This window comes from Rhinolophus sinicus, linkage group LG06 (assembly GCF_036562045.2).
Source record: "Rhinolophus sinicus isolate RSC01 linkage group LG06, ASM3656204v1, whole genome shotgun sequence".
Classification (NCBI taxonomy): Eukaryota; Metazoa; Chordata; class Mammalia; order Chiroptera; family Rhinolophidae; genus Rhinolophus; species Rhinolophus sinicus.
Window position 1 is genome coordinate 116,787,348 of NC_133756.1, and position 14,318 is coordinate 116,801,665.

The 14,318-nt window shown below is 39.2% G+C and overlaps 1 protein-coding gene across 1 annotated transcript in view; it reads left to right on the forward strand.

The window, feature by feature from the left end:
* Positions 1–10,611, forward strand: part of PAK1 (p21 (RAC1) activated kinase 1) — a 68,029-nt gene extending 57,418 nt beyond the window's left edge. The window contains 5 exon segments of the mRNA XM_074335722.1: positions 1,687–1,804; positions 3,987–4,086; positions 5,112–5,308; positions 6,854–6,991; positions 10,119–10,611. Of these exon segments, the coding sequence (XP_074191823.1) occupies positions 1,687–1,804; positions 3,987–4,086; positions 5,112–5,308; positions 6,854–6,991; positions 10,119–10,205 (640 nt within the window). The 3' untranslated portion in view covers positions 10,206–10,611.
* Positions 10,612–14,318: the final 3,707 nt, after the last annotated feature.

Here is a 14,318-nt window from a genome sequence, read left to right on the forward strand (position 1 = left end):
CACCAACCGAATCCAATTGAAAGTCTGGTTTTCGTGAGTTGTCCCAGAGGAGAACTCCATCCATGTTTGTTCTTCTCCAATATGTGGTGGTCTGAGGCTTTACCTGGAGATGTGGTGTTTGAAGGTACCTGGCACAGTGTGTGGTAGCCACCAAGTGTTAGAGACAAGCTGCCTCTGGACTTGCGCTGTCGTAGCTCTGACAGGGATGTATTGGGCCCCGGTTGATGGGCTCTGCCTCGTCAGTGTCCAGAGGTCATCTCTCGGCCCCTCCTATTTCTTCCCTCTATCAGTCCAAGTTGACAGATGTCTTCTTGATGTGCTGAGTGAAAGGCCGTAAATGTGCTTTTTTTTTTTTTTTTTTTTTTTGGTCAGTTGGTTAGCAAGGAAACAGGATCAGGCCGGCGGAGGGCTTTTTACCTGGTCCTGAATTCTGTTCTGGTCCAAGTCCCCATAAGCTTCTTGGTCAAAATAGATTCTTGAATAAAGACTTACTTTGTCCTATTTATTCTTTATGGAAATTAAAAAAAAAAAAAACCTACAAGACACAAGACTTCTAATGATAAAGAATACAGAATCTTACGGAAGGCGTACTAGATTCACAGTCATGAGAATAAGACTCAAACGTTACCCTTTGCCTGAGACCATTTGTATTTTTCCAGTAGTCTCCCCATCTACACAGCAGTCATCCTACTGTCAGGATGAATATGAGGTGACATACCACACAGCTCAAGCCAATCCAACCTAGCTTCTTTGTCTGAAACTAGCAGAATAGTGTGTGGGGTTCTGGGCTGTCCTTGTTTTTATTTGTCTTACTCTACAGCTGCGGGTACTAACCAGACAGGCAAAGTGACCTTTTTATTTATCACATAACAGGACTGAGTGATCCAATCCCTGAGTCACACTATTGGTTCTCATTCATGTGTCAGCCCCATAAGCTCTTTAGGGATCTAGTACTAAATGGCAGAAGAGGCTTTGGCTCTGCAGCTCTTGCTGGATTCATGCCATTCCTAGAATCAGAGACACTCAAGATGGAAATCAGTGTCGGCATATTCACTATGTGGATAACACTCCATAGCTTTTAAATAGCTTTTATAGCCATTGTTTCATTTAATATTTATAGTTATATTTTATTTTGCTCATTGATTTATTCAGTAAATATTGGCATCTACTGTGCCGGACTCTGGGGATAGAGTCTTTGAACAAGACCCAGTGCTTGGTCTCATGGATCTCAGATCTAGTAGAACTCGCAAGGAGGGTTAGTGAGTTTCCCTAAGATTGGTTACATGGACTTCAAATCCCATCTTTGTCAAATGGTTGGGAGCTCTCTGCTCGGATGCTTCTAGCGGTGTGGGAATCATGCCTAATTTTAGGAAACATTACTTTGTGTTGTGATGAAATATAATTTTACTTTTCATATCTTCAACCTAGTTGAAGATCTTCAGTTATGCCCTTTGGGGCTTCACAGAACAATCGGCTTTGTTTTCTCCAGGTGAATCCTTAGGAGATATCAAGTTAGTAATTCTGTCCCCCAAATTCTGGTTTTCCCCAGAAAAAAGAACCCTAGACTCTTCCAGATCTGATGGAAATGTCGGTTCCTTCTGTGTATATGCTTCGTCTTTGAAATCCAGTGCTATGACTCAATGTACTCTGTTCCTTCTCAACCTTTATGTGTACTTCCTCCTACAGTTACCTCGTGGGAGATGAGCTGTGGGTTGTCATGGAATACTTGGCTGGAGGTTCTTTGACAGACGTGGTGACGGAAACCTGCATGGATGAAGGCCAGATTGCAGCTGTGTGCCGCGAGGTAAGGCCAATGGCTAACCTGCCTTGAGCAGGAGGTGGCTCCATGTCTATGTCTGTGAAAGTTCTGCACCTGATGGAATCTCAGCCTGGGCACTGTGGAGATGGGAGAAATTAGTTAGACTCTCCCATCATTCTCTTATTATACCTGTTTTGCAATTTCTATCACCATGATTTTTTTCTTTAAAGATAATTCTGATTATAAAATTATATACCCATTGTAGAAAAATTAGAAAGTCCCAAATATATGTAGGTGTGTGTGTGTGTGCATGTGTGTAGTCACTTATAGTTTCAATCCTTAAAGATAACTGCTATAAACACTTTGTAATATTTTCTTTCTCTATTATATGGATAGCTATTTTAATCATGTTTTTATTCTGCTTTCTTCATGTGCTAAGAAGTTTCCTATGATGTGGAGTAAGAAGGTAGTGACAGAAGAAGTACTATTTTAGTCGTCAGGGAAGGTGTTGCATAGATTTGTATAAAGATCTGAATAATATGAAAAAGCAAGCCAAGAAAAAATGTAGGGTGGAATACGTCCAGGCAAAAGAAATAGAAAACAAAGCTTAAATTGGTATTTTTCCTTTCTCCTCATTGCTATTAAATGTCTACGGCCTGTAATATGCTGGTATAAGAAGGGGAAAAAATCCCCTCCACGAGGGCTCTAGGAGAAGCAGTGTCTTCACGGGTAACCACATTTTCATTAGAGCAAGAAGATGAAGTAAATATTCAGAGAAGTTGAGGATATTGGGGTTTTGCTGATATGAGCTTGGAACTTTCCCATAGCCCAATCATAGAAAAGTTTGGGACTTGGGAAAAGACTAGAAGATTAAATGATTACATTAAATTCAGAGTTTTATGGGGATGAGTCTAATAGTATGGTTGGGGGCTGATGGTGCAAGATCTGGAGGCATACAGATGAAATTATATAGTTGTATATTTAATCAATATTAGGAAACATAAAATCATGTGACGTCAATCCTGTCCTAGAAAATATGATCACCTTTGCATGAAAAACCCTGGGATCTAGAACAAACACAATAAATTAATGGAATTAACACAGGCTTGGGATTCTTAGGAGATCTGACTTCTTTTCTGTACCACTAATGCAGTATTTTAAGAAAGGAAGTATATTAATTTGAGAACATTTATGTAGCATATTCCAATTGGTTTGCATCTTCAGTATTTTTCAGTTGATAGAAGCTTCTAAAATTTTAGCTTTGGGTTCTGGACTTGAACTAGTGGATTTAGTAGCAATCCTGAAGTTATCTTTTCTGATCCCCACATTTTACAGATGGAATAATAGAAACCCAGAGAGAATAAATGATTTGTCTAGAATGATTTTGTTCATCAGGCAAGTGGCAAAACCAGGCACTTTCCTTGTTCTATTCAATCTCTGTGTCACTCATTCTGCTTGCTAAATATAGGTGTTTTCCAAGGTTCTTTTCTTTCTCCTCTTCTATGACATTTGCCAGTTCCAACCATTTCTGTAACTTTAAAAAAAAAAAATCATCTCTTCACAAACGACTTGTAAGTACTTATCTCAAGTCCAGACCTCTGTATAGAACTTAAGACTCTTGTTCAATTGCCTGTTGGACATTTGTCTACAAATGTTAATAGGTATAGAAATTCAGCATACTCAAAACAGTATAAAGTATCTCCTCACAAAAGTAAGATTATCCTCCTAACTTCACTGCTTCTGATAGCACTTCCATATGCCTAGTTTCCCAGATATGATTCTTATTTGTCACTTTCCTCTAGTTTTATCATTACAAAATCCTTTCCATTCTAACAAAGTAGTTTTTCTTGGCAGGTTCTTAGCCAAGTATCTAATGCTCTGTTAAAAAACAAACAAAAAAAACACACACTCCAAAATATATTGCAGGAACTCATGCACTTAAAGAAAACTCTTACAAGGTATATCATAATAAAGTATAATAAATAAGGTATATTGTAAGAAAGGTATAAGGCACCATGGAGTATTGAAAGAATGCTTCGTCTGGAGGCAGAAGACGAGGCTCTAGACCTGTCTGTGCCACTGATTTGGAGCAAGTCTTTTTACTCGTTGGGGCCTCACTTTCTTTGTCATAGAACGGGGAGGTTGGATAAGTCGATTTTCTTGATTTTCTTTAAGTCTTCGTATTACATATCCTGTCTTTCTCCCTCTGCCCACATCACTTCAATAGTGCCTGCAGGCCTTGGAGTTTCTGCATTCCAACCAGGTCATTCACAGAGATATCAAGAGTGACAACATCCTGTTGGGAATGGATGGCTCAGTCAAGCTAAGTGAGTAGGAGTGATGATACTTCTCTGTGGGACCCTATCTCCTACGGGATGGTATTCATATAATACTAACTACAAGACTCACCAGAGAGTCTTTATTTATTTTCTGGGATATGCAGGATCTTTATATTACTCAGCACTATATAGGGTGTCATTTTATACATTCAGCCAAAAAAAAGTTTACTGAATGCCCACCGTGTGCTAGGTCTTCTGATGGGCAATGAGGTGCTTTTGCCTGTCTTCAAGTAGTTCTCAGTCTAATACATGAGACATGAAATACATAATTACAAAAGAGTTAGTGTTGTTCTGTCATTCAGTCATTCATTCATTCAACAAACTTTTATTAAATGTCTATTACATGCCAGATCCTCTGGGAATTTAAAAAAATAAGAAGACACAGTCCTTTCTATCAAAGGCTTCATAATTTAAATAAACATATAACTGCAATATAATGTAAATGAACTTCAGGCAGAACATGTTGTTCCAAAGCGTTAGGACCACTAGTCCCGACAAACAGGCTGTGTCGTAGGTGGATGGGCAGCGTATGGGAAGACTGTTAGCAGGCTCTCTCCCGGGTACATTGTGAAGAATTAATAAAAGCAGCGCCATGCCTGACTGTAGGTGATTAGGGTTTAAGTCTGGGACTCATGCCCAGGAAATAAAGCAAGGACCTAGTTGCCATATTTTGGGGTATGGGAATGGTTTTCAAGAAGAACGCAGCATTGGGGCAAGGAATTAAGGCCAAAATGGGCAGCTTGGACTTTAATGCTTAGTCCTTCTGGCTCCAGGACTGGTGAGAGGCACGAGGTGATGTTTCTCACATTCTTCCAACTTCTCTTCAGTGTCGAACAGGGGACAGGCTAGGAGCTGGTTATGAAGGTGGCAGTTAGGTGACTCCAGCTTTGGAGACACAGGGATGGCGGCAGGTGGGAGTGAGACACAGCTTGACACCTAAGGGTAGGCACACAGTCAGTACTCATGGAAGGAGTACCCTAAATACAAATCCTTCTTCTCTTTTCTTTTTCTAGCTGATTTTGGATTCTGTGCCCAGATCACCCCAGAGCAGAGCAAACGGAGCACCATGGTGGGAACCCCGTACTGGATGGCACCAGAGGTTGTGACACGGAAGGCCTATGGGCCCAAGGTTGACATCTGGTCCCTGGGCATCATGGCCATTGAAATGATTGAAGGGGAGCCCCCGTACCTCAATGAAAACCCTCTGAGAGTGAGTGTCACTAGTCCCTTTTCAAGATGTTTGGGCTGTTGTCTTTAGTCCCAGGAAATGGGACTTAGGCTATTCTCTATGGCTTTCAACCTAGCTCTCTCTTTTCTGGGTAAAACTGGGCATTGTTGAATTTAAAGTATAAATGCTCAAAGATAAAATAGGGATATTAGCAGTCATTCATTTATAGTATTCAACGGTTGAATTCCTATCGTGTAAGAAGCTGTTCTAATGATAATAAAACAAATTATTATATGGTAGCAGAAAGTAAGTTCTATGAAAAAAAGCAGAGTAAAGGGTTTAAAAGAGTAATTGGGGAAAGAGGGAGAAGTGTGCTGTTTTATTTGGGGCAGAGAAAGAAGTCCTCTCTTATAAGTTATTTGTGCAGAAACCTAAAGAAAGTAAAGGAGGGAGCCATGAGATTAATCTAACCCAAGAGTTTTCCAGGAATCAGTATGCAGAGGACTTGAGTTGAGAACAACAAGGAACACAGTGTCCCCGAAGGAAGTAGGTGTGCAGGGTGGAGAATGGTAGACAAAGTCACAGAACCAGCAGGGAGCTAGGTCAGGTAAGACCTTGTGGCCCTTGTGAGAACTTGGCTTTTATTCTCCAAGAGGTTGGAAGCCATTGGAGGATTTTGAGCTGAGGTGTAACGTGATCTGATTATGTTGTAAAAGAATCATTATGGAAAACAGACTATGAGATACCATTGTAATTGTTCAGACAAGAGGGGTGACTTGAACTATACTGGTAGGAGTAGAAGTGAAGAATGGCTGGATCAGGAAATATCTTGAACGTACCGCTGACAAGATGAATGAGAGATCAGAGAAAGGGGAATCAACAGTGACTACAATATTTTGGAACTTAATTGCAGAAAAAATTGAGTTGTCATTTACTGAGAAGGTTGAAGAGCAGGTAAAATGGGATGATGGTTGGTTTTGAATGTGTTAATTTGAAATGTGTGTTAGATAGCCAAGTGGAGATATTGAGTAGAGTTGGGCATAGGAGTCCAGAAACTACCTTCTATAGTTTCTACCCTTTGGTCCCAGTTTTGCCTCTGAATCTACACACCATTCATCTTCCCCACCTTCATTTAGAATTGCCTTGAAAATGAAGATGAGTAGGGTGTGATGGAAATAAGACTGGGGTTTGAGTCAGAGCACATGAGCTTATATGAGTAGCTTGATCCCAGGCATACCATCTCTTTATGTGTCTGGACTTTGTGAAATGGCGATGACACCTCCTGTCATTCCTATTACCCACAGTTATTGTGGTCATTAAGTGAGGTCGTGTTTTGTAAGCACTTAGTGAATTAAAGTGCTGAATGCTGAAAAGGTTCGTATTACAGTGGTACCTCGGTTTTTTAACGTAATCCATTCCGGAAGAATGTTAAACCCGATCCTTAGGTCATATTCTTTCCAGTATAGCAGAGATGCCTCTTTGTGTGCTAGAGGAGGAAAGCCGCTGGCCGTATTTCTAGAGGGCATGTCTGGGACCAAGAGAGAACTTCAATTGGAAACTAAGGTGATTCTCCGTTTGTGTTGCCAGGCCTTGTACCTCATTGCCACCAATGGGACCCCGGAACTTCAGAATCCAGAGAAGCTGTCAGCTATCTTCCGAGATTTTCTGAACCGCTGTCTTGAGATGGATGTGGAGAAGAGGGGTTCCGCTAAAGAGCTGCTGCAGGTAACTGCCCCTCTGTGCAGGAAAGCGCCTGATTCATGGGATCGCTAAACCAAGCCTTTTTTGCTTCATTTCTGTCTGTGAGGTACTGGTTATTATAGAACTAGGCTTCTCTCCTACCACTTTCTACACTCAGCCTGTAGACCTAGGTCCCTAACCTTCTTCATCCTGGGCCTTTGCTCATGTTCCTCCCTTAGCCTCTTCCGCAGCCTGTTAAACTCATCACACATTCTCCTAGTCTCAGCTTGAAAATCTTGCTGAGCTCCAGTTGAACTTTGCCTGTATCCTTCGTTAGCCCTTCTTTTGTTCTGTCTGATGTAGTCTAGCAGAGTTTATGTCTTGGGGAGGAGAAGCTCTCTGACATGCGAATATTACACACGTCACAGTTTATGGGGAGATAAGCTCAAAAGATACATTTTCAGTCAAGGATATCAGAGGACATAAGTTTAGGGCACAGTTAGTAGTGAGTGCAGCTTTTCAAGTCTTCCCAGTTTTTCCACTGGAAACCCTCTCAGATGGTGGCAGTGATTTCTCCCAGGCTTGGGGAAGCCTTAAGTTGGGGGGTTGCCAAGTCTTTTATACTATCACCTGCTTAATCCTGAATATATAGCACAGTTATTTCATATGGTTGCAAAAGCTACCTTTAGCAGACCACATTAGTATTTAACATTTATATGTCAGGTACAATTTCTTATTACTAGTATTATTTTACTACATTGCCTATGGTGATTTGTTAAGTAGCACATGAAACTTTTGATAGTGATTAATCTGTAGGCATGCGTAGTCAGTTACCTTTTTATTATGAGGACCAAGAGCAACTGAGCAGGGCAGGGCAGGGCAGGGCAGAGCAGGACATAACCACACTGCCCTGCATTAAAGTTAGTTGTAAACATCTCTGTCTTTCCCACTAGATTATAACCTCTATCTTATTAATCTCTGGGTCTCCTCTTATCCCTAGGACCTAATTCAGAATTGTATTTAGAAAATATTTGTTGAATTGAATGAAATTGCGTCATTGAAATATTACCCTCTGGAACATATTTAGCATTTCTTTATGATTGGGGTTACTGGTTACAGAGCACTCGTGTGTTAGATATGAGATCTGGGTTCTGCCCAGTGTAATCCTTTAGTCTCTAGAATCCTTCGGGACTAAAAACCCCTTATAATAGGATCCTTTTGCCTTTCATATGAGGTTTGTTCTGGAAACCCTAGGCATTTGGAAATGTGCAAATACTATGCTAAGCCTGTGATCGGTGAAGATATTGTTGTTAATTAGGTACCAAATTATAGTCATTGAAAGATTAGTGCCCTTTAAAGTTTTCTTCCTGATATAATAATAAATGCATTGCACTGATTCTTTACCACACTCTAGGCACTAAGACTTTATTTATTTTCATCTATTCTTTGTAACAACCCTGTGAGTTATAGCTTCTGTTATTCCCATTTTTACGCATGAGGAAACTGAGGTGTCAGGTGTTCAGTAACTTTTCTATGAATCCATAGCTGATAAACAGTGGATGCAGGATTTCAACCTGTTTCTTTGGCTCTCAAGTTTGTGTGCTCTTGGCCACTGCTATTTTGGCTCAGAGTGATATGTCAGGTACTTAGGAAGGTCCTTAGGGCTTATGTAGTCTACTTTGTTAGACTGGAAGGTCCTTAGGGCTTATGTAGTCTACTTTGTTCATTATACAGAGAAGGAAAACTGAGGCTCCCAGTTGGGTATTTATTTGATTATGCTGCTTTCTCATCTTCGAGGAGAATAGCAGAAACACGTATCTAATGACATTGGCTCTTTAACTTGTTACTGTATATTATAAATATTCAAAACCATGATTTTTGGAATCTTAAATAATGAAAGCTTCACATCTGTTTCTCCTATGCAAACACATACATGGACAGAAATACATAGGATGTTATGTTGGAATTCATATCTTCATGATTGAGCCAAAATCTTTTATTCCTCTCATAGTAATGGTAACTTCTTGTTCTCAGTATCTATTTATGTCCTATCTCTGTCCAAAAAGAAGTTGAAGCAACTTCTAGCAAAGAACATGTGTATATGTATCTATATATATGTGTGTCTATACACACATACAATATAATTAAAAAGGGACTTATAAGAATGGAAAAATAATCAAATATGCAAATCATTTGAGTTAAATAGTTTTGTTTAATATAAAATTTGGTCCTGAGTTTCCTAGTAGCCAGGACAGAAAAGGAAATATAATAGTCCCTGTATATCAAATGGAAGAAACATCCCACATCCTCAATACACAAAATTTTTTCACTACTAAATGTAAGATCAATTGTAGTTAAGAGGCTCTGAGTTACATAAAGAATTGTTTTCCACAGGTTTACTGAAAATGCACATGTAGTTTCTGTATGGTGTTTTCTCCAAACTGATCTTCTTTAATAGTGGTGGGTGTGGCTCAAAGTACAGCTCAGTGAAAGCAATTAATCATCACTGGATTAATTAGCCTTACTGGATTCAAGGATAGCACAGCAAATTGTAAGATTAGTACTCCTGAAATGCGTACCGTTGGGTCATGATTAGTCAATGTCTTCCTCTAGAGGTAACTGTTATTCTGATTGTCACCATAGGTTAGTCTTACCAAATGTAAAATGGAATCATACAATCTGAACGCTCTTGTATGTGGCTTCTTTTCACTCAACATAATGTTTGTGAGATTCATCCTATTGTCAGTGTATCAACTATAATTTTTTTATTGCTGTGTAATTTTCTGTATAGTATTATATGAATATAACATTATGCATTCTTCCCTTCTCTTGGACATTTGGGTTCTTTTCAGTTATGACTATTATAAGAAAACTGCTATGAACATTCTGGTGTATGTCTTTTGGTGGGTACACAAACTCCTTTCTCTTGGAAGTATACCTAGGAGTGGAATTGCGGGGACATAGGACACAGGTGTGTTTAGCTGTAGGCAGATGCTGCCAAATAGTTTTCCATAATGGTTTATTATCTTTTAAAGATGTCCTTCAATTTGGGGCTGATATGAGCTCTCTAGGTAGCATCTTAATAAAACATGGATGCCCTTAACATCTTGTGATGGTACTGAGGAAGAATGGTAAATAGTCATGTGTCTTTTGCTCTTGTTTTCCTTTCTAGCATCAGTTCCTGAAGATTGCCAAGCCCCTCTCCAGCCTCACTCCACTGATTGCTGCAGCAAAGGAGGCAGCCAAGAACAATCACTAAAACCACGCACACTCCAGCATCATCGTGCCAAGCCTTCTATGAAATTAAAGCTCATTTCAGAAATTCCAACTCCTGATACCCTCTCTTCCTTGCCTTGCTTTCTCCCATTTCCTGGTCTAGCACTCTCGAGACTTTGCTCCTTGAAAACCATGTGTCCAGCATTGGAGACAACTGCAACTGACTAATCAAATGATGGCCGTTTCTAAATAAGGAATTTGGAATTTCCTCCCAATCTGTGGATATGAGGGTGGTTTATGATCAAGGACATATGAATAAACCCTTGGACTCTTACTTCTTTTCCACACACCACCTCCCTCACCATCTGACCAATCAGTTCTTGGATATATAAATTTTGGGCTCTATAACATTATCAATTTGTAATCAATTGAGGTTTCTTTAATGATTGCAAAGTGTGGTTCCTTTGACATGTGGCAGCATTAACATTACCCGAGCAGTCTTCAGAAATGCAAATTCTCAGGTCTCTCCGTGGACCTTCAATCTGCAGATAAGTCCTGGTGATTCTGATACAGCTCAAGTTTAAGAACCACTGCCCTAGTCGCTGTATTGACCATTCTCCAGAGTTCCCTATAGGTTGAAATGGTACATATTACTGATGGAATCAGGTATGATGCATAGAGACCACACTGGAGGTGGAGAACTACAGTGGTTGAGAAATAAGGGTTAACTTGCCCAAGATTCTCTGTAGGCTGGCCTCCCAGAAAAGGAGTTGGCCTTCAAGTTCCATGGAAACTAGCCACAGGCTTAAGGAAATCAATTTTACTAGAATGCTAGTCAGGCCACTTGTCTGCCATATCAAGTCTGGCCTTTTGCCCCTGGTATGGTCAGGAGAGAGCCTTTCACTCCTAACTGGTGTATGATGCTGAAATGATGGAACAAGGCTAGAAGCCATGGTTCTGCCGTGTCATGCCGGTATTGGATCATAGCCTTTGTCAGGCCAGCCACTCTATGGTTTTCAGACTTCTTTATGAAGAAACAACCTTCCTCATTGGCAGTGAACAGGGAGGGAGTTGATTAGGAGACACTGTTCAGTTACATTCATACAAGGACCAGGGGCCCTCTCACTCCTGTGTGCTGATTCCAAATGGAATAAGCAACATGGGGTGTCAAGATCTGGTATTGCCCCTATATTCATTCATTTCCCCCAATAAATGCTATTCTACAGGTCTGGTATGTCTACTGTCTGGTCATTTTCCTTTGCTCCGTGTTATTCAATAGTATGAATATGCTGATGCTCTTTATTCATTCTTCTGTTGATTAGCATTTGGGTTATTTGCTATTTGGGGCTATGAAAAGCAATGCTGCTAGCACAGATTTACCTAGGAGATATCCTAGGTGTGGAACTATTGGACCATAGGACATACATATAGTCAACTTTTTAAAATAATGCCTAAGAGTTTTCCAAAAGGCTTATACCAATTTACATCTCCCACTAGTGTGGAAGTTCATACATATTGCTCAACCTTATGTTGTTCAGTCAATCCTTGCTAACATTTGATATTGACAGACTATTTCACTGTGACCAGTTTGGTGTGTGTTGTAGTATTTCATTGTGCTTTTATTCTCTTGTGACATCTTTTCAAATCTTTTCCTCATTTTAATATTTTCCTTGTTGAAATTCTTTGGATAAGTATTTTCTCATTTTATGTTGTAAAATCTCTTATTTTGTTGCTTGTCTTTTTTAAATTGAACTTCTATTTTGAAATAATTATAGAGTCACATGCAATGTAAGAAATAATACAGAGAAATCCCACATGCTCTTTACTCAGTTTCCTCCAACTATAACTTCTTGGAAAACTATAATACAATATCACAACCAGAATATCGACATTGCTACAGTGAAGACGCAGAACATTTCCATCACCAAGGATCCCACATGTTGCCCTTTTATAGCCACACCCACTTCCCTTCTGCCCCCATCCCCTCCTTATTATAAATTCATTTTTTTCTGCTGGCTTTGCGTTTATTTTGCTCTTTTTCTAGGTTCTTGGGGTGGGAATTTAGATTATTGATTTAAGACTTCCTATTTTCTAATTTATGCAGTTTAGTGCTATAAATTTGCCTCTCAGCACAACTTTAGGTGTGTCCCACAAATTTTACGTATTGTATTTTCACTTTCATTCAGTTTTACGTATTTTTTTATATAAATTTTATTGGGGAATATTGGGGGACAGTGTGTTTCTCCAGGGCCCATCAGCTCCGAGTAGTTGTCCTTCAATCCAGTTGTGGAGGGCACAGCTCAGCTCCAAGTCCACTCGCCATTTTCAATCTTTAGTTGCAGGGAGCAAAGCCCACAATCCCATGTGGGAACTGAACTGGCAACCTTGTTGTTGACAGCTCATGCTCTAACCAACTGAGCCATCTGGCCGCCCCCCAGTTAATGTATTTTTTAAATTTACCTTGAGACTTGCGCTTTGACTCATAGATTATTTTGGAGTGTATTGTTTAGTTTCCAAATTATTAGATTCTCACATTATCTTTCTGTTATGATTTCTAGTTTGAATCCAGTGTATTAGAGAACGCTCTATATGATTTAAATCTTTTAAAACTTGGAGTTTGTTTTAAGACACAGAATATAGTCTATCTTGGTATACATTCCATAAGCACTTGAAATATGCTGATGTTGTTGGGTCGAATGTTCTAAAATATCAATTAGATCCTGTTAGTTGAATGTTAAATTCTTCTAAATATTTACTGATTTTCAATCTAATCGTTCTATCAATTGTTGAAAGATGGATGTTGAAGACATAACGATTATTGTGGATTTGTCTATTTCTCCTTTCAGTTCTATCACTTTTTTATTCACCTATTTTGCAATTCTCTTGTCTGCTGCACCTATTATTGCTATATCTTCTTGGTGGATTGACCTTTTCATCATTAAATAATGTCCTTCTCTTTAGTAATTATCTTTGCTCTGAAATCTAATTTACCTGATATCAATGTAGCCTCTTCTGCTTTCCTTTAATTAATGTTTTAATTAATCCATTTACTTTCATCCTGCCTATATTGTTATATTTGAAGTGAGTTTCTGTAGATAGCATGTAGTTGGCTAAGGAGTCCACAATGGAGGTTACACAAAAATCAGATCATGTGTCCTGAGTTTTATTTATATTTATATCCCACTCTTTCCCACAAATGATTTAAGAAAACCTGCAACAAGAACATTTTCAATTATAATAATAAATAAGCACAGGTAGGAAATCAGCACGAAGGAAAAGATGAGCACCAGGGTGTTGACCATAGAGGCTAAATTACTGCAATACCTGAGCATAAAATTTGGAATTGAACTTCCTGGAAGTCAAAGTAACAAGGTAATTTATGTAATTTGCATTATCAGAAAAGAGAGAAGGCATGGCAGTTACTTGTGAGTCTAGATCGGCCCTGTCCAATGAACTTTGTGCAATAATGGATTCTATACCAGCACTGTCCAGTATGGCAGCCACTAGTCACCTGTGGCTGTTAAGGACTTGAATGTGGTTAGTACTAGCTGAGGAACTGACTTTTGTATTTTATTATTCATTTAAATTTACATAGCCACATGTGGCTAGTAACTACCTTAATGGACAGCAGAGGTCTAGAGGACAAAAAGCAGTATAGTATAGTTGGAGCTAAATAGGCGTGTTTAATTCTTGGCTCTGCCACAGGTATGTATGACCTCGGAGAAACTACTTAATCTTTCTGAGCCTGTTTCTACATCTGTAAAATGAGTATAGTAATAGTATTTACCTCTAAGTTTCTAAGGAAATAAAATAATGTATGAAAAGTGTTTATCACAGTGCCTGAATATAGCCAATGTTGTCCTGTTTTATAATGCTTAAAATAACCTGGTTTGTCAAGAGACTCAATGCCCACTCTGACTCTTACTGGCACTACAACGGAGGTTTTATAGAAAAATCAATAACTAGGAGTCAAAGTTGTACTTAAGCATCTTAGCCATTAACTGGTTTCTGGTCATAGACTCAAAGGTCAATCAAACATTGATAAAAACTTGTATCTATTTGAGGCTGCTTGAGGATACTCTGTTCCAAAGCCTGGGCCTCTTTTCCTGCCAAGTAGCTGTGGGATTAAGCCCTAATATTAGTATTTAGTATCTCA